A 20102-nucleotide genomic window follows, 5' to 3' on the forward strand; every position below is an offset into this window, starting at 1 on the left:
AAAAATGTTTAAAATGACAATAACAAAGGTTTGGGGTCACCTATGGCAATAAACTATAATTACTGTGTATGTTGGAAGACTGAGTCTTGAAAGCCTTTATGACTATAAAGTGATAAAAGTTCAAATCAAAGCAGATATCAAAGATTTTCATAGATATGAAGGTCACCATCTCTCACTGAATGAGGTGAACGTAATGCTAACTGAGCCTGTGGTCCACCAATGAAAGCCCGCGCAGTTGCAGTATTAGGAGCTGGATGTCTGATAAACCACAAACTAAATTCACTAGCCTGGTTTCAAAACTTAGTCTGCAGTACACACACTGCAGGTACTGCTTATCATCACAGGAGCCACTAAACAGAGAGCTTTCACAGAGGAGTAACTTCAAAAAAACAACGATTTTGTGTTATATTTGCTGAAACTGTAACTACACAGACACAGTATCATATAAGCCAGATGGTCCGTGAAAAAAAAAAAAATGAAATCATGTTCACTTTCCTCTTCACATCTGTCCGAAACCATCAGCTTAATCGACAGAGTGACCCGGCAAGAAATTAAATTCAAAAATACATTCCTAAAAGTTAATGTGTCAAAAAAAGATTTTTTTTTAAATCCAGTGATTTAAGAAGGTCTCTTTCCCAATGTTTAGCAAATGAGGAAAAGTCTTTCTGGGCCAGTGTGCATCACGTGACGGTGTAATTCTACTTTCAGCCATGATGTAAATTTTGCATCAGAATGTGGCACACTTCTTGGGGGCCTGGGTTGTGACATGGAAGTGATGCATCAATAATTTTCATTCAATAATAGGAATTATTTTAAAGGGCCATTCCACATAATAAGCATTTTTACCATGAAAGTATTTTTGATACTGATACTTTTGTACTTTTATTCGAATAAAATTTTGCATGCATGATATCTAACCTACCTTTTCATAAGTAAACAATTTTAATAACTTCTTCCACCACTAAGGCTACATTACATAAACTAACACATCAGCAAAGACAAAACTTTAAAACAAAAACATATTATGTAATAGCCTACAATATTCTTTTTATTTAATTTCTTATTTCCAATGGTGTCATTCTGCTGTGGCTCCATGCTTTGCGGATGTGCAGCAAAATGACTACATAGGACATAAGAAATCTAATAAATAACAAATAAAGAACAACGTAAATTTTACTTGTTATTTTGTGTTTGCTTATGTATTTCATTTTTCCTGTCAAGTATTTTTTTTTTGGTATTTGGTTTATACAGAAAAACAAACCAAATTCTCAAGAGGCACCTGAAATTCTCATTAATTTTGTTGTTTTTTTTAGTTTTTTAGATAGAATAAAATAATTAAATGAAGTGATGCTACACCAACCAACTTTGCTCCATTGTGCTAAAAGTTTTTTTCAGTTTTTTTTTTTTTTAAACTAATATCCTCACAAAATAATTTAATTTTAGAAGGTAAACTCACTTTCAGGCGATAAGAATGCCAGACTCAAGACATATTAAAATGTTTATTTTATTTTATTTCATTTCATTGTATTATAATGTTTTTTAGTTTTCCAGATGGAATTGAATAATTCAATGAACTGATGATACACAGACCAACTTTGCTCCATCTCCAACGTTTTTTAAATCTACTTATTTATTTATTTATAAATATCCTCAGAAAGTAACGATTTACTTTTACATGGTAAACTCACTCACTTCCACTCAATAAGAATGATTCGGGACAAATTGAAATGTTTATTGTCTCGTCTCGTCTCGTCTCGTCTCGTCTTGCATTGTATTTTATTTTATTTTATTTTATTGTTGCTAGCAGAGAAGAAATATGAGTTCTTCACAAACTTCAAGTTTTGACCAAAGTATTTCTTGTTCTCAGCAGGAAAAATAAACCCTTCCTGCTTGGGTTATGTGTCTTTGATATTTGAATGGCTGAATTGTTGACTTGTCTGGACGAATACAATGTGTTTGTTTCTTTTCCCGCAGAGACAGCGTGTCCGTGCAACTTCCAATAAGTTTCATAGTTATTAAAATAAATCCGGCCAGACAAAAACATCTGAGCACAATCGGAAACGGTTTCCTCCCCTCAATCAGCGACTGTTAATGTTTATGTTTATGTTTATGTTAATGTGTTTACTGTTAATTGCCGGTACAATACGCCCCCTAGAGGCCTCATGGGATATTACCATTAAACAAAAAATAAATATAAGGCTTCTAGACATTACACCACGTTAATTATACCATTTATTTATTTAAATATGCTTTAACCCTTTATCGGTCACACTAAGAAATGCCTATAATATATATATATTTTAGACCACAAAATACATCAATTTATTGTTTTTTTTTCTCTCTCAGTGTAAAGCATTGTAAGAAGTGCAAAAGACATTTTAATGTAATAGAAATCTGAAAATCAAAGTAACCTCATACAATAAATGTACACAATAATTTAGAAAAAAATTAAAACAAAGAGAGAAAAAAAAAATAATAAAATTAAAAAACTGTTTAAAGTGTATGGTTAAAAAAAGTTTTCAATGTTATATAATAAAAATCTGAAAATAGATTTCACCTCATAAAATAAACAAAAAAAACCCCCAAGTTTTTAGAATAGTCATTTGATCATTTATTCCACCACCACGAGGAGCTGACCCCAAGTCCACCACCAGTGATGAAAGGAAAGCTACATGCACATTTAGAAAATATTTAGAAAAAGCTCTCCATCTAGAGGACAAAAAGTAAAACTAAAAAACTAAAACTTTATCGTGGGTGCTATTCTCTGCCTGAGCTCAGCCTCTCAGGCGATGTTCCTCTCTGTGCTTCCAGCAAAATAATAATAGTAAACCGTGATAAATAGTAATGAAATATTTAATATAGCAGATGGTTAAGTTCAGGCTTTAACTCATTAGTGTTAGAATGCCTGCCAGTCATACTGAACGGCAGGTTTACAAGGCAAGACTTGCAATCAGCGAGCAAGGAAATACTGCCTGGAAGGTTTTACTCAGGGCAGAAATATGTTCAAATATTTCCCACCTCAGATTTGCAGTTTGTCACACATTCCTATTTGGGTTTGAAGCGGAGAGCTTTGAGGATATGACAGCCGAATCACATAAAATTAATACAGACGACTGAGACACAATCAACCGAATTTCCTCTACAGATGAAGAATAAAATCTCTCCATGGGGATGTGAGTTGTTCATGTTAAGTGCACAAATTATTGCCATTTACTCTAAAATTATGTATAAGGATGGCCGCAAGGACAGTTGTATATCTGAATATTCACTTGAGTTGTGATTTGGGGGACTTTTTTGAATGCCTTTTGCATGTTGTTATTGTAATTCAATTGTTACAACATCTATTGCACGTCTGTCCGTCGTGGAAGAGGGATCTCTCATCATCCTATGCCACTCTTCATGGGGTTTATTATTGGGGTTTTCTTTTTGGGGAGTTTTTCCTTGGGTGATGTGAGGGTCTAAGGGCAGAGGGGTGTTGTATGTTGTAAAGCTCTCTGAGGCAAACCCTGTTTTGTGATAATGGGCTTTATAAATAAAACTGACTTGACTTGAGTTGACTTACAAAAATGCGGTCGACAATTTGGGAATGTTAAGGTGTGGCAACAGCAAGAATGTGGTGATTGTTTGAAAGTGTATGTTATCTTGAACATTGCCTCAAAACCTGTTTAAACCTATGTGAGACAGTGTGAAATCTACTGACGGAAATGTTTTAGTCCAAATACTGTAATAGTGACTTCAGTTCCCTATATTCTATTTCCCCAAATGTAACCTCTGACAGAACTGAAACTTAAAAGGAGAAGTACCGGAGATTTTGTTTTTCATTTATTAGAAATTACGTATTACATACTTATAAGTACTTTACAAAACTAGAGACCTGTTCAAGCATTTCATATGTTCTGAGTGTGGGGAAAAGAAAAAGCTATGGATTATCTTATCAGGACAATTTGGCGGTATCGCAGAATACCAGGGTATTTGGAAATCCTAAAATATATCTAACTTGGTGAATTATTGATTGCTTTTGACCAAACTGGAGCTGGTAAATTCTTACAACAGTGGACTTCCTTACTAGATTACTAGTAAGGGTAACCAAGATAGTTTGGGTGAGTTTTGTTTTGTTTCTGCTTAAATAAATGAAGTTTGTTTTATGATGAGTTAACGAGGCAGTTAAGTCTTCTGTGAACAAAAGTGAAAGTTGAATTCAAAAGGTTTATAATTGTATTTCTGCGTATAGTATGAAAAATGGGTGTGACAATATTACTTTTCTTAACAGTTTGGGGGTTTCTATTGTGTATTTATTAGCCTGAAAAGACTGGGGGGAGTAGTTCCGCACACTTATACCATCATTATGTGTATGCCCCGCTGAAATTTCAGGAAGGAATGAAGGTGTGAAATATTACATAACCCCCAATGCCTGGAGCAATGCCTGCTTATATCGAGAACCCCAGGAATAAGTCTTAAAACCCAGAAATAAGTTAACATTTTAGCACTCCCGGTTTCCTTGTCTTGAACTCAGTAGGTTTTTAGGTGGGTTTTTGGTTAGAAGCCTGAAATAAGGTCTGTGTTTAACACAAACATAAGAGACTTTCATGTTTGGTCCTACAACATAAAAAACACCAGTAAATATACCACTCACAAACTTTGAAGCTTCTATGTGTCTTAAAAAGGTGGTTGCTGAACACCGCTTTACGACCTTGTTTTGGTAAGGATATTAAGTCATGTGATCATGGTGTCGTTTGTTAATTGCCTTACATTAGGTTTTGTCTTGTGCTGATTGAAGTTAGGCTTCAAAAGTCATACAAGATGTGTTCATTTGTGAAGATTACCTTGCTGAACAAAACATATAAGTATCATAAACAGAAGGAGGGAACCAGGACAATGCCGAATTCAGTGTCGGCTTATAGAAAAACATACTTTCTGGAGCACTCTATGCAGATTATATGTAAATTGCACTCTCCTCACACCCTGCCCCTCCTCTCCACCCCAAAATGATGACGGAAAGTTGAGACTGAAAACCACTGTCACTTCTTTGGCTGAAGCTAAGAGAGGAAAGTCTTAATCTTCACTTCACCCTACAATAACAATCAGCAGGTCCAATCCCTGCAAGTCCTTCATAGCGTACCTTTGGCCTTCCAGTGTGAAACATGACCTTTGCAAACATCCTTTGTTTTACCAGGAACCAATGATGGCAGCAGTTACACAGCTGCTTTTGGATACACTGGATGATCTGGGAGAGGATGAACTTAAAACTTTCAAGTGGGTCCTACAGCATGCTGATATCCTGGAGGATTTCCCTGCCATCCCAAAGAGCCGTGTGGAAAAGGCTGACAAGCTGGACACACTGGACCTGATAGTGCAGACCTACAATGACCAGTCTGTGGAGGTGACCAAAAAGGTGCTGACAAAGATCAACAGGTATGATCTGGTGCAGAGTTTGTCCCACATCAGTTCGGGACCCAAACGTAAGTCATCACATCTACTATGTCAAAAATGAAAGTTTTGGCTTGTACAATATGAATCTTTTATGTCTCTCAGAGATTTTGCAGGACGTTGGAGGAATTTCAGGAAGCAGTGAAGCATCTTATGCTTCTCCCCCTCCCCCTCCTATCCACGGCAGTCAGACTAAAGGTAAAGTCTCTCTTAGTTTCTCTTCCTGTCTGTCTTTTTACCAAGCCTGCTAATTTAATTAATCTAAAACATATACACCTCTGATTAATAAAACTTGGGAGATTTTGTGAAAACTTTTTTCAAATAAACTTGAATGAAATACAATTAAAGGACAGGATATTAGTTCAAACTGATAAACTTGATTGTAGTTTTTTAAATTTTATTAAATATATGTATAAATTTTAATATTTTATTGTGTCAGTATTTAACAAATCATAAGTATATTTACAGTTATCTATAGATTCTCACACAAACTTTCCTTTTTTTAAAACTTTTTTCCTCATGCATAAAAACACAGTGCTTCAATGTAACATTATATTTAACAGATGAAAGAAAGTTTAAAAAATAAATTTAAAAATATATATAGATAGATAGATAGATTTAAAAAAAGCTGAAAATTTGATATTTCATCCCATACACATAATTAATATTTACATAATTTAAGTTACCTCTTCCATTCTATATGTTCTCTACCATTTCTAACCACTTATTTACTTTGGGAGGTTTTGGAAGTTCCAATTTCTCGTTATGTGAGTGCTGTAAGCCTGAGAATACAAAATAAATACTGTCCTTCTTTTTGTAGACTTTTAGGACATATTCCCAGCAATAAATTATGTTTCTCAAATATCCCCACTTTCCCAAATATCCTTTCTAGAAGACTTCAGATATTTGACCAATATGCTTTATTTTTCTACATGTAAAGAAAACGTGAGTATGGTATGCTTTGCCTTCTCCGCATTCCTTCCAACAACTGGATGTTTCCTGTGCATAGTTAGATATGATCAGTGGTGTTTTAAAATACCTTATATTTATCTTCCAAGCATTTTCCTGCCAAAGAGGTGATTTAACACAAAGAAAAATATCTCTGAAACTCTCACTCCACTCATCTTCTGATAAAATTATTTTCAATTCCCTCTCCCATTTATCTTTGATATGATAGGTTTCCTCATTACTGTTTTCCTGGAATAATTTATAGATTTGTTTTTGAGGCTATGACTTAATTGTGTTTTTACTATGAATTTCAAAAGGGGATGGGGGTCTCCAAGATTTCTAATTTTGAACTTTTCTCTCAGGTAGCTTCTCACTTGCAGATATCGATGGAAATGACTACTAGGAAGGCCAGATTTATTTGCTATATTTGAAAAGAGTCTTCTCCTTCATCATCGTAAAGTTGACAAAATCTTGTGAGCCCCTTACATTTCCATGTCTTAAAGACATTGTCAATACTGTTGGAAGTAAAGTCAGGGTCCTGGGCTATTTCTGTGAGGGAGATGATTTCTTGTTGTATGACTTAAGCTTCTTTACACATTCTTCTCCAGATTTTAAGTATGTTATGTGCTGAGTAATTGGATATTTTAGTCTGTGTTTTGTTATGGCTTGAGAAAAATATTTTATTAGATATAAACTTGCTCTGAATTTGATGCTTGCAACATATTCCAAAGAAGTTGGAACAGGGTCATGTTTACCACTGTGTGACATCACCTTTTCTTTTGTTTGATATACAATTTCAGTAACTCAATAGTCTGAATTCTCAGTTGTCATATTTTATCCTTCATCATGCAACATGCATTTTCAATGGGACAAAGGTTTGGACTGCAGGAAGGGCGGTCTAGTAACTGCTCTCTTGGACAGTAAAGCCACACTCTTGTAATACAAGCAGAGTTTGGATTGCCATTGTCTAGCTAGAATAATCAGAATCATCTTTGAAAAGGACGTTGTCTGGATGGCAGCATATGTTGCTCCAAAACCTGTATGAACCTTCAGCATTCATGGTGCCTTCACAGATGTGCAAGTTGGCAATGCCATGGGCACTCACATCCCCCCATACCATACTGATAAGACTCTGGATGGTCCTTTTTCTCTTCAGTACAAAGGACATAATGTCCTTGATTTCCCCCCAAAATTTGAAATTTGGACTTGTCAGACCACAGCACACTTTTCCACTTTGTGTCAGATCATCTCAGATAAGCTCAGGCCCAGAGAAGTTGGTGGTGTTTCTGGATGTTGTTGATATATGGTTTTCACTTCGCATGGTAGAGTCTTAACATGCATTTGCAGCAGCAAACCTGTATACAATCATGTCAGTTTTTAATACAGTGCGGCCTAAGAATTGCTTGAGAGTGTTTAGAATCTGGCCTGCTAACATTAGCTTGCCTGGCTAATTATCTTATCAAAAGTAGTAACCTAGCATTATTTCCAAGGCAAGTAAGAAAGACACCTGTCCAGACTGGAACATTATCATGTGAGAGCCAAGATGCTAAATCAGCTTGTTTTGGCCTCTGTTACTTGTTAACTGATGCCTGCCTGATACCCACCTATCTTGCCTACCACCTAATTTAGACTCTTGCTTTTGTCTGCCCGTATGTCAGTCCATACCTTGAGTACAATAAACCACTGAATTCATCCTGCTGCCTTGACTGTTTGCATTGGGGTCCTTCTCTTGTTGTCACACTGCCTCATGTACACAACAGAATCTGTTTACAAACTGATGCCTTGTTTTTAATGCATGTTTATTTGTTTTGCATAGATTTGCTGGAACCACAACCTCACCCTCCAGAACTCATTGCAATTAACCGTTGCACACTCCAATCACACCTCCAGAACAGGTTTATGTGTGCACAAGAAGGGTGGACGGAAAGGATGGATAAAAAACTCCTAGATGACGTCTACGTAGAGCTCTACATCACCAGTGGGAGTTGTGTGAATATCAACAGGCAGCATGAGGTCAGGCAGATTGAGATGGCATCAAGAGAACTAAGGGAAATAGAGCAACCAGTCCATCCCAGTGATATCTTCACACACCCTTCTGGAAAAAACACACCTGTAAGAACAGTGCTGACGAGTGGGATCGCAGGAATTGGCAAAACGTTCCTTGTACACAAATTCATTCTGGATTGGGCTGAAGGAAGAGCCAATCAAGATGTGCATCTTGCATTCCCCTTCACCTTTCGCCAGCTGAATTTACTGAAGGGCAGAAGTTTTCGTTTCGCTGAGCTCATTCACAGATGTATCAGGGAAACCAAAGACATCAAAGAGGAGGATCTTAATGACATCTTCAAAAAACTACAGGCTTCGGGAAACACCAACTATGACAAGAGTAAATTCAAACTTCTTTTTGTGCTCGATGGGCTGGATGAAAGCCGCCTTCAACTTGACTTCACTCCTGACAATTATCCCACCATTGATTTGACACAGGCAGTTGGAATAGATGTCCTGTTGACTAGCCTCATCAAGGGGGATCTTCTGCCCTCTGCTCGCCTCTGGATAACCACACGACCAGCAGCGGCCAATCAGATCCCTCTTAACGTTGTTGACATTATGACAGAAGTCAGAGGGTTCACTGATGCACACAAGGAAGAGTACTTCAGGAAGAGATTCAGAGATAAGAGCCTTTGTGACAGAATCCTCTCTCATGTCAAGATATCCCAAAGCCTCCACATCATGTGCCACATCCCGGTCTTCTGCTGGATAACTGCTACAGTTCTGGAGGACGTGTTGACAACCAGTGACAAAGAAGAGCTGCCGAAAACCCTAACAGAGTTATACACAGAATTCTTGTTGTTTCAGATCAGACAGACAAAAGAGAAGTACGGCACAGAGAGGAGCATTCAGTACATTCAGTCACTTGCAAAACTTGCTTTTCACCAACTGAAAAAGGGGAACCTGATCTTCTATGAGAAAGATCTCAAAGAGAGTGGAATTGATTTCCACGAAGCCTCGGTGTACTCGGGTGTGTTCACGCAGATCTTTAAAAAGGAACACCGCTGGAAGAAGGACATGGATGAGGATAAAATGTTCAGCTTTGTCCATCTGAGTATTCAAGAGTTCTTGGCTGCTGTTTATGTGGTACAGTCACTCATTAACAAAAACAAAAATGTACTGGCGCAACAACTCATGTTCCAAAGTGTTCAAACACTTTTCAAAAAAGCATCCATGGCAGAGGTCCAAAGAATGGCTATTGACAGGGCCTTAAAGAGTCCAGATGGACACCTGGATGTGTTCCTCCGCTTCCTCCTAGGTCTCTCCCTAGAGACCAGTCAGGATAGCTTACAAGGCCTGCTGAGACAGACGATTAGTACTTCAGAGGCCAATCAGGAAACAGCGCTGTACATCAAAAAAAAGATCCGTGAGAATCCTTCTCCAGAAAGATGCATCAACCTATTTCACTGTCTGAATGAGCTCAATGATCATTCCCTAGTGGATGAGATCCAGCAGTACTTGAGTTCAGGAAGCCTGTCCTCATTCAAACTCTCTCCTGCTCAGTGGTCAGCTCTGGTCTTCATCTTACAGTCATCGGGAAAAGACCTGGATGTGTTTGACCTCAGGAAGTACTCTGCTTCAGAGAAAGGTCTCCTGAGGCTGCTGCCAGTGGTGAAGAACTCAGATGTCTTCATGTAGGTGTAAAGGCATAATATATAACTTTATGAAATGAGTTTCTGACAGAAGATGGTGATTTTACAAATTCATTTGATCTCTTTTTAAGCCTGTAATGTTTAAATACAATACTAATGGGCCATCACAATACTAATATCATCACAGATCACAGACAGCTCATAGAACTTTCTCAGAAAGGTGAGACATATTTCATTAAAAACGGCTCAGTTCCATCTGGTGTCTCAATAAGGGACTGTGTCCACCAAAGCGTTTTTTTTTTTGTGTACCTCATGAAGGTACACAGACCAGAAGGTCAGTCCTCTATCCCTGCATGGCTTCAGCCTTCCCCTCATCCAAAATAAGTACTCTACTGTGTTTTGATCAAAGAAAATATAATATAATCTATGTTTTCCTTGGTGCCGACATATTCATATATGCAGATATTCCGTACCATAGCAACCAGGCTCAGCCAAAGTGTCTCTGTTGAAAAAATGCTGTGCCTCAAATGCGCTCTTACATGCTGCCAGCTGAGCATTTCCTTTGCTTTCTTTGGTGGACACAGCCCCCAAGATATTCTCATGCAACCCTGCACCCTCATATGAGGACATTACATTATGCGATTGCTGTGCCTTAGTTAATAGCTTAACTTACATCTGTTGTTATTGCAGCCATCTCTGCCAGGTCAGTCTATAGAGTTCCCGACACAAAAGGTTACAAGGCACAAAACTTGATCAAATTGTAGAGTTGTTTCTTGGTGCTTGGCAACATTTGTAGCCTGATATGTCATATGAATTTGAACAATTCTGTCAATAGTAACGAGCTAAGATACTGTTAAATAGGAAGTACTCATTTGAGGACATGGGGACTTTATGATTGATATTGCAGCAATTCACACAGGCAAATTAGGTGCAGACTGTTTCTACAAATCAAGAGGACATTCCTAGCTTGGAATATGGAACACAGAAAATTCATATGAAGTTACAAAATAATCAAATCACAAGGCTTGTAGATGCTGCATTATTTTTAAATTTGCTTTTGCACAGCCACAAGCAGGTATCAAAACGAACAGACTTAAGCAGTTTTAGAGTCTAACAGTAACCCAAAACCAATAGAATTACAAAACACTGAACAAATTGCTGTTCTTTGCAATTTTGTTTTTTGCACAAGTTGTAGGCATCAAAATAAAGTTTTATACCTTATTTAACACTTGTGCCTATTGAAAATAATTTATTTTAAAATAGACCTAATATCCCCATATGAGGACTTTTTTTTCAAAAACTACTGATTCCAAATAGCTGGGAGTAAAATAAAAATGTGCCCCAAACAAAAGCTCTGGTCTTAGTTAGCTATGGAAAAAAAACAGATTTTATTTTTTAGACGTAATTTTTAAAAATGACTTATCTACCTACCTTAAATCTACCTTGTACCTATGACTAAAAGCCAGTATGCACAATAGAACCTTCATTTACACCTGTGCTCTTCCTGCAATGATATGGTGAGATGTCTGCTGTGAAAGCAGGTCTGTTGTGTTTTAGTGCTTATGTTAACTTTGTCATAATTCTTGTTTAGACTGAACGGCTGTAACCTGTCAGAGAGGAGCTGTGAAGCTCTGGCCTCACAGCTCAGCACCCAGTGCTCCAGTCTGAGAGAGCTGGACCTGAGTAACAACAACCTGCACGATTCAGGAGTGAAGCTACTCTCTGTGGGACTGCAGAGTCCACACTGCAGGCTGGAAACTCTCAGGTCAGCTCAGCTCAGTTTCCAGTTGTCAATACAATAACCATTTGCTATTTGTAATTCACTTTTACATGTTTCATCTTCATGATCTGCTTTAGTCTCTTTTGTAGCAATACCTTAAAGTGGGCATACACTGTACGATTTTAGAAACGTTGCTGTTGCTGTATTAATGTTGCTGAGTTAATTCCAACTCATACTAGTACATAATCTGTGATGTAAAGCCAAAACTCACAATTAATGTGCTCACACTATGCGGTCTCATTGTGAAGCAAGGCCTGAAAGTTCACACTGTATGTGTAAAAATGGCCCGTCGGTCCCTGTGACCCATCCTGGCTATTGACAATTGTCAATAAAGATTAGTTCAGCTCTTAGGCAGGTATTAGCAACAGGCAGAAGCATGATAATCTGTGCCAAAACCTCCAAGAAAAAGAGCCGCCGGCACATATGGACTTGCAGATGGCTTGCACAATGTGCACGTCTTGTCTATTTTACAGAAAGAACTGGAGGTAAGCTATTTTTACTGTTGTTAACTTGACAGCTGATGCTTCTTGTTGTGCAGTTGCTACCAGCCATAAATGGTATGATTACTTGTTGCTAACATTAGTTTTATCAGGGAACATCCAGCATCGTGTTGCCATGGCGTTTTCAGATGCTCTGTTTGCCACTTGGCGCAGTGAGAAAAAAAGGCATTGACGTTGGGGGAAATGACTCGTGCCTCTGCTTCAGCTGTTCTGAGAGGCTGCATTGGCAAACCAAAATTTCTGATGTCAGAAATTTATCCTTACATCCAACGGCTGTTCCAGAGCAGATGATTGGTCCTCGCTCTCCCCAGTACACTGCACAGCAAACAACGCCCCACAAAGCTAAAATTTGTCCTGACTCTACAAATGAGGTTAAAAAATCGGGTCAAAGCAGGTTAAAATCATATAGTGTTTTACTACATCAAAGACACATAATGTATTTGTGTGTTTGCTGTTATGGAGGTAGAGTTTTAAAGATAAGTTTATTGTGAGCCAATTGAGTTTCTGATTCCTTTGCAGACTGAGCGGCTGCATACTGACCCCGAGAAGCTGTGAAACTCTGGCGTCAGTTCTCAGCTCCCAGTTCTCCAGTCTGAGAAAACTGGACCTGAGTAACAATGACCTGCAGGATCCAGGAGTGGAGCTGGTCTGTACTGGACTGAAGAGTCCCTGCTGTAAACTGGAAACAATCAGGTTAACATTCATGACATTGTGCAGTTTAATTGTGAGTTCTGAATGAGTTTTAATTGTTAAAATACTATAAGGCAAGAGGGTAGAGGAGGAATGTTAGGGCACTGAATAGAAGGTGATTAAAATTCAGTTTCACATTAGGATGTTAACATGAACTAATAAATATGATAATTCTGGGGTCTTTGTAGGATTTTTTTTTGTTTTCAGGACCTGGCAACACGTGCCAAAGTGTTTATAGCAAGTATAACTTAACCATTTCATTTTTTTCTATTGACACCACCAAACCCTTTATTTATCTGATACAGAAAAACACATAGTATGAGTGAACTTTACATTTTGGGAATATCTAATATGCACTAACAGCCTTTATCATGCAGGAGAAAATAATACTCATATGCTAGTTTATAAAGGTTTTCTGCCACAGAGGCATATATGTCACCTGAGCAGAAGTTAGCATGTTTCTGACAATCCACAAGAATTGTCTTGACACATTATTTGCATTAACGTAACATCAACCAACACTGACTAAAAGGACATGAACTGAAGCTTGGTAAATACTGGATCCAAAACTATTTCAGCCATGTGTTAGTACAAGTAGGGGACAACAAGCAAGGATGAATAAAAATGTCTTTCAATTAGAAGAAAAACTAAACAAACAACCACATAATGTGAAACTCTAACATTCTTAACTGATGTAAATAGGCATGTTCATGTTTTCAGTGAGACACCACCAGGTTTTTAACCTCTAGATTTTGTAAATCCCAGTTATAGAAATGAGTGCTAAATGCAAGCGGGAACACCTATGTACGATGCAATACAGTTCAACAAATGTAAATTTAAATGTAAAACTTCTGGAAATAGTACATAACTGCTACTATGTGGGCTTGTTTAAAAAAGGGGGGAAACCTTTTCGTGTCATGTTTGTAGGCTATAGGTCAGTAATACTCAACTTACGGCCCGCGGGCCAAATCTGGCCCCTGATAGGATGCCTGATACCCCCCAACCATTTCCCCTACGCCCCCTGACAGAGGTTCTAGCTAAGCCCCTAGTGTCCTTAAACCTCAGAAACTCCCTAAAAACTTAGAATCACCCCAAAATCCTAGAAATGTCCTAAAATCCCAGAAACGTCCTAAAATTCTAAAAACGTCCTGAAATGGGAGAAATGTTCTAAAATCCTAAAAACGTCCTAAAAACCTAGAAACGGCCAACTTTACATGGTTTTCTATGAGTTGAAACATGAATAGAGGTCTGATCAAGTGATTTTTTTAATAAAGCAAAAAATAGTTGTTTTTAGATGGGTTTAACACTTCTAATGACATCTAAGTGACATCAAATGAGTTTTACTGTTATCTGGGAGCCAAGTAGAGTGCACAAATGTACTTTAAAATTCCAATTTCAAGATCTCACCTAAACATTTCTTTACTTAATATGCTCACATTGTATCCTGCTTCACTTTATAAGCATCTATTACTGCACAAGTCACTGTTAAGTGTTGTTTTATGGTTTCAGATGTGTCATATTAGCCTTGTTTATTCTACATTTTTCAGGTTGAATTTGTGCAACCTGTCAGAGAGAAGCTGTGAAGCTCTGGCCTCAGATCTCAGCTGCCAGTCCTCCAGTCTGAGAGAGCTGGACCTGAGTAACAATGACCTGCAGGATTCAGGAGTGAAGCTTCTCTCCACTGGACTAGAGAGCCCACTCTGTCGACTTGAAAGTCTCAAGTCAGGAATCTTCACTTTGTCTATTTATATCTTGCTTTATGTAAAGCTTTGTGGCAGGGAATTAATCTAAACAGCAATCTACTGTCTGAATTACATTCTGCATATTATCAGTATAGTTTTTATTAATTAGAGAGCACTGCCTTCAGTGACAGAAACCATCCTTGGGAAAAATGTATGTTGCCTTTACTTTGAGGTTTAGATTGGCTTATATCTATTCACTATCGTGGAGGGGCAAGCTTTATGACCTATACTGCAGTCAGATACCAGGGGGCAATCCAAATTAAAAAGCTACAATTAGGGGAAGCTGTCATGTCCATCTTTCTATACAGTCCATGGTTGAGACCTAAATTACATTTTAAAATGATTAGGCTATCCAACAAGCTTATTCAAGAACTACCAAATGGAGCAAATACAGGCAGAAGAAAAATTATACAGCAGAGATTGCAATTTGATTTTGTCTAAAACATAACAACACCACACATACAACAACAGTTTGGAGTGAGACTGTGGCCCTGTCTCGTGTGTGTAGGCTGTCAGGCTGCCTGGTCACAGAGGAAGGCTGTGCGTCTTTGGCCTCAGCTCTGAGCTCCAACCCGTCCCATCTGAGAGAGCTGGACCTGAGCTACAACCATCCAGGAGACTCAGGGGTGAAGCTGCTCTCTGCTGGACTCAAGGATCCACAGTGGAGACTGGAAACTCTCAGGTACAGCTTCAAACTTAACACATTTTCTAAGTCACACTGACAAGCTGAGAGGTATTTTCTCATATTGACAAAGTTAGGACTGATATTGCTACTGAAAAGAAAATATGTCTTCTTTATATCTCCAGTTTGGACCATATTGGAATGTGCTGGTTGAAATCTGGTCTCAGGAAGTGTAAGTATGTGTTCAGTTTGACTCAAAAAATGACAGAATCTTCCTGTGCATTCGATGATGGATAGAGATTCTGTTTGAATTCAACCCTATGATACCTTTGGGACATAGGGTTTGGGCCTGTCAGGGCTGTCACTTTTTATTCAAGTTTGAATGTGGAAAAAAATGGAAATCTTTTATCTGCTAGCAGGAATAAGACCCTATACAGACCATTTAACACTTGTCATATAACACAGAATTTAGTTAAATAAACAATGACAATTTTAGAATGAGATGAACCTCATGTACAATGGTATATGAGTACATTGACAGCAAATTTTCATCTAGTCTTTTTTTCTTTTAATGTGTGTTTGTCCCCCTAATGTCCTTCTCTGTCAGCTCTCTAATATGTGAGTTTTTTAATGGTCAGTGAATGCAGTTCTTTCCCTTAACAGACTCAAGGGGTGTGTAATTGATCTGTCGAGCCATTAAGATCTGATCACATCAGATTATTATACGAGAGAAGCAGCTGCCGCAAGTTAATGCAAACTTTTAGACCCAGCAGAATGAAAGGTTAAGTTTCACTTTTAAAGCACTTGGTATTCTGCTGCTCTATCTGTGTGGTGCTACAAATAACCATATAACAGTGATAACGGTAAACATATTTCATAAGAAAAATGACAATAAACTTACCTTGTACCTTGTAATAAACAGCTCAGCTCCAAAAACAGAAAATCTATTTGAGGCAGCAGATGTTTTAATCGTGGCAGGCCGCCACAAATAAAGGAAGGTGTGGGAAACCCTCATATGAAACCAAAAGCCAGTGTCGTTTTATCATAAAATCAATGTTGTTTTAACAGAATCTTATGTAACTTATGTCTATCCTAAGTTACATTAGTGACATGTTATTTAACCCAAAACATTGCTTTTTTTCCTAAGGCTGTACCTGACTCAGAATTATGTAGGGCTGCACCTAACAATTATCTTTTTATCCATTAATCTATCGATTATTTTTTCAATTAATTGATTAATCTATCAAATTTTTTAAAAAATGATCTAACTATTTTTTTATTACTCGATTAATATAACAACAAATTTACAGAAAATAACATTTTAAAACTTGTCATACTCTGCAGGGCATTATTCTCCAACAAAAATAGCCCAGTCTTAACCGGTAATCTGTGTTTTACAGTCTGATATAAAGTCTCTCCAAAAATAAAATTAATGCAAGAGCTTGTTCCATTCAAGTAAAAGGAATGCAGTGTAATCTACATTTAGCAATCCCACAGCAAAATAAATAAAACAATGTAAAACTCAAGTCACTTACCAAAACAGTTTTGTTACAACTCTTTGTTGAAGTAACAAACCTCAAATCTAGCACTCCAACAAAACATCTTACAGTAAAATTAGTGCAATTTGAATAACACTCTATTTTTTCTCAGAAAACAGAAATAATTATAACTTGTCCATTCTTTCTGCATCAAAATAGACCAGCCTAACTTGGCCTGCTGATATGAGTGCTGTATTTTCATATTTATAAGCACATATTCCACTCATTTATGAAGTTATTAGAGCTCCTGCACAGCTGACAACCCCGTCCTGTAAATGTTTCAAAATAAAATGCATTGTATCGGCAACTGATAGCATTCTGTCCACAGAGACACAGTCAGATAGCTTTTGTTTTGAAAGGGAAGCAAGGAAGTTGAGGTAAAACAAACATCTTTGTATTAGACTGAAGTATAAAGTGGTATAGAGTCAACAAACGCGAGCATCACATGTTAAAAAACGGCAAGCCACCGTTTCTCTAGTTGTGCTGCAGTGCCTGAGGAGCACTGCTCAGGCGAGCAGTGTGCACGCTGTAACCAGATACACCAGCGCCGAACCAAAAAAACAACATGCCCGGCGCTGCTCACGCTCTTATTACGCGTGCTGTGTGAAACGCAGCGACGCGTCGACACACATTACGTGAATCGACGTATTCACGTAATCGATTACGTTGATTACATCGACACGTTGCACAAGCCCTAGAATTATGTCAGTCGCATCAGCCTTGGCTATTCAATATGAATATTCAAGTATTTGTTCCAGTTTGTGAGACTGATCAGCCAGAGACTGATTGCTTACCTGTCTATGTCTGTCCCTCAGCTATCCATCCATTCATCATTTATCTATGTATCAAACAAAGGAAAGCAGTTTGGTCTCAACATGCAATAAATCACGGTTAATGATAAGGCCGTTGGATACCTTTAAAACTGTGTCTTGTTCTCTCCATCAGATGCCTGTCAAGTCACCTTGGACCCAAACACAGCAAACAGATACCTCTCTTTGTCAGAGGAAAACAGAACAGTGACACTGGTGAGAGCAGAGCAGCCACATCCTCATCACCCAGAGAGATTCGACCACTGGAAGCAGGTTCTGTGTACCAATGGTCTGACTGGCCGCTGTTACTGGGAGGTGGAGAAGATAGGGTGGGTGTCTATAGGAGTGACTTACAGAGGAATCGGAAGAAAAGGCAAAGGTGCTGACTGCTGCCTCGGGTTTAGTGACACATCCTGGAGCATGTGCTGCTCTCGGAGCCCTTACTCTTCCTTACACAACAACAGAATTGCAGCCATATGCACGACCAGCCGTATATGTGACAGAGTAGCAGTGTATCTGGACTGGCCTGCCGGCACTCTGTCCTTCTACAGAGTCTCCTCTGATACACTGATCCACCTCTACACCTTCCACTGCACATTCACCGAACCCCTCTATCCTGCATTTGGGTTTGAGTATGTCGTTAGGTTTAACTCTAGAGTTATTCTGTGAAAGATGCAGGAGAAAGAGTTGCCTCCTGTAGACGATCGCTATTGCTGAAACAAGACTGTACAAGACCACACACACAAAAATGGTGTGCAGTTTGTGTATTTTCATGTCACAATGCAATGATGACAGCCAATGTAGCTCTCGCCTAAGACCTCTCACCTAAGGCATTTTTTCCAATAGACCTCATCAAGCCATCTGGCTCAGCCACTTCCACCTTAACCACAATTTGGTCAAAATTTGTGTCTGGTCACATAAAACTGCTAGAGCATTTGTAACTGACACTTCTTTGCCTTTCTCAGTCCATGGAAACATGGCGTCTAGAGGTATACATGGGTTTAAATGGCTGGAAGAAGAAACAATGGGGCAGTTACATCCTGGAAATTTGTCGAGAAATTCTGTGTTTTTCCCTATAGTTTTTCCATGGTCTATATCACCATCTGCTAGCTGAATGAGTCAGTACCACAAAAAAGATATGTATCAGCATATTATGGCCTACTGACCCAATTAAAGGCCCATTCAGTGCATTTACTGTGGTCTCCTATGAACTGAAACATAAAGAGGTCTGATTTTTCAAAATAAAGCCCCAAACTGTTGTTTTTAGATGGGTTTAATAAGTTGAAGTGACATCAAATGAGTTTTGATGTGATCTTTGAGCCGAATAGGGTGAACAAATGTATCTAAAAATGCCAGTATCAAGAGCTCATCTATTGTGTCATACATCATTTTATAAGTGTCTATCTCTGTACCAGTGACTTTCAGATGTTGTTTTATGGTTCAGTGGAGCTTTTGGGCAAATGCTTTATTATTTCAAAGATGTATTCACTCTAAAACTGCAATGTCTTTTTAGGCAAGGACAAAAAATGTCCTTTTATTCTGTCATGTTCCTTCATTAAATCTGACCCAGTAGCATCTACACCGATACTTATAGCTCTCCAGTTCATCTCCCATTTATGTTTAGTTAAAGACTTTGATTATTCATATGGGCCTTGTAGTTGCTGGAATGTACCCTAAATAAAGGAAATTTTCAAGCAGAGACTTGAGAAAGGGGAGTAGGCAAGAACAGTGTTTATTAATGTACTGTACATGGGGGGAACTTAACAGGGTTATAAAATAACCAGGCTGTGCTCATACACTAATTTTCCTACAAAAAGTAATAGTTTGTATATATCCTATGTAATTATGGACAAGTAAATTGTGCCTGATCCATGTATTTTGGAAAGCTGCGATCACATTACCAATATGCTGATGGGAGTAAAGAATAAAGAGGGAAGTGGGAATACAAGGGAAGTGTGCAGTTTTGTTTGGAGATAGGTTGGAGTGTTTAGTGGATCACAAAACACAGGACTTTCACCCTGAACTTTTGCCAGTGTTTGGAACTGTTTGAACTTTTGGTGAATTATGAGTCATTTTAAGGTATGTCACCACCATATTTCTTTTCCTACACATAACCACAGTAACTTTACTAGCCTAAACCTAAAATCCATAACTTTGCGTTAAGTGTTTAACTTTGTGTTAGTACTTAATATAATTTGTGTGGCGCTGATTCGTAGGATATGATGCAAAACGTTATTTAAGCATACGTTGAAAATAAAACGACTCAAGTCGTATGTCTGAATATGATTGACAGATTTGAATATCTTTCTCATGAACCATTTCTTTGGTGTCTTTTTTTCAATGTCAAACTCTCAACCTACGGAATTTTGGTTTTCAAATGTCTAATTGCCAGTTGGAGAATTCTC

The 20102-nt window shown here is 38.1% G+C and overlaps 1 protein-coding gene across 2 annotated transcripts; it reads left to right on the top strand.

The window, feature by feature from the left end:
* Positions 1–3067: 3067 nt before the first annotated feature.
* LOC121956339 (NACHT, LRR and PYD domains-containing protein 12-like) lies at positions 3068–20012 on the top strand. Of its 2 annotated transcripts, XM_042504496.1 has the most exons (10): positions 3068–3173; positions 5174–5459; positions 5533–5625; positions 8192–10058; positions 11608–11781; positions 12816–12989; positions 14534–14707; positions 15237–15410; positions 15536–15582; positions 17834–20012. In XM_042504496.1, the coding sequence occupies exons 2-10, from the start codon at positions 5180–5182 to the stop codon at positions 18364–18366; spliced, it is 3516 nt and encodes a 1171-aa protein (XP_042360430.1). In that variant the 5' UTR covers positions 3068–3173; positions 5174–5179; the 3' UTR covers positions 18367–20012. The 2 variants fall into 2 exon arrangements, with proteins under 2 accessions (XP_042360430.1, XP_042360431.1); XM_042504497.1 differs by lacking the exons at positions 12816–12989; positions 14534–14707; positions 15237–15410.
* The last annotated feature ends 90 nt before the right edge of the window (positions 20013–20102 follow it).

The sequence above is a fragment of the Plectropomus leopardus genome, chromosome 17 (genome assembly GCF_008729295.1).
Source record: "Plectropomus leopardus isolate mb chromosome 17, YSFRI_Pleo_2.0, whole genome shotgun sequence".
Taxonomy (NCBI): domain Eukaryota; kingdom Metazoa; phylum Chordata; class Actinopteri; order Perciformes; family Serranidae; genus Plectropomus; species Plectropomus leopardus.

Coding starts and splice junctions, on each gene's coding strand:
- LOC121956339 (XM_042504496.1), top strand. CDS start 5,180: ATGATGGCAGCAGTTACACAGCTGCTTTTGGATACACTGGATGATCTG. Junction 5,460..5,532: donor CATCAGTTCGGGACCCAAAC/GTAAGTCATCAC, acceptor TATGTCTCTCAG/AGATTTTGCAGGACGTTGGA. Junction 12,990..14,533: donor TGTAAACTGGAAACAATCAG/GTTAACATTCAT, acceptor TACATTTTTCAG/GTTGAATTTGTGCAACCTGT.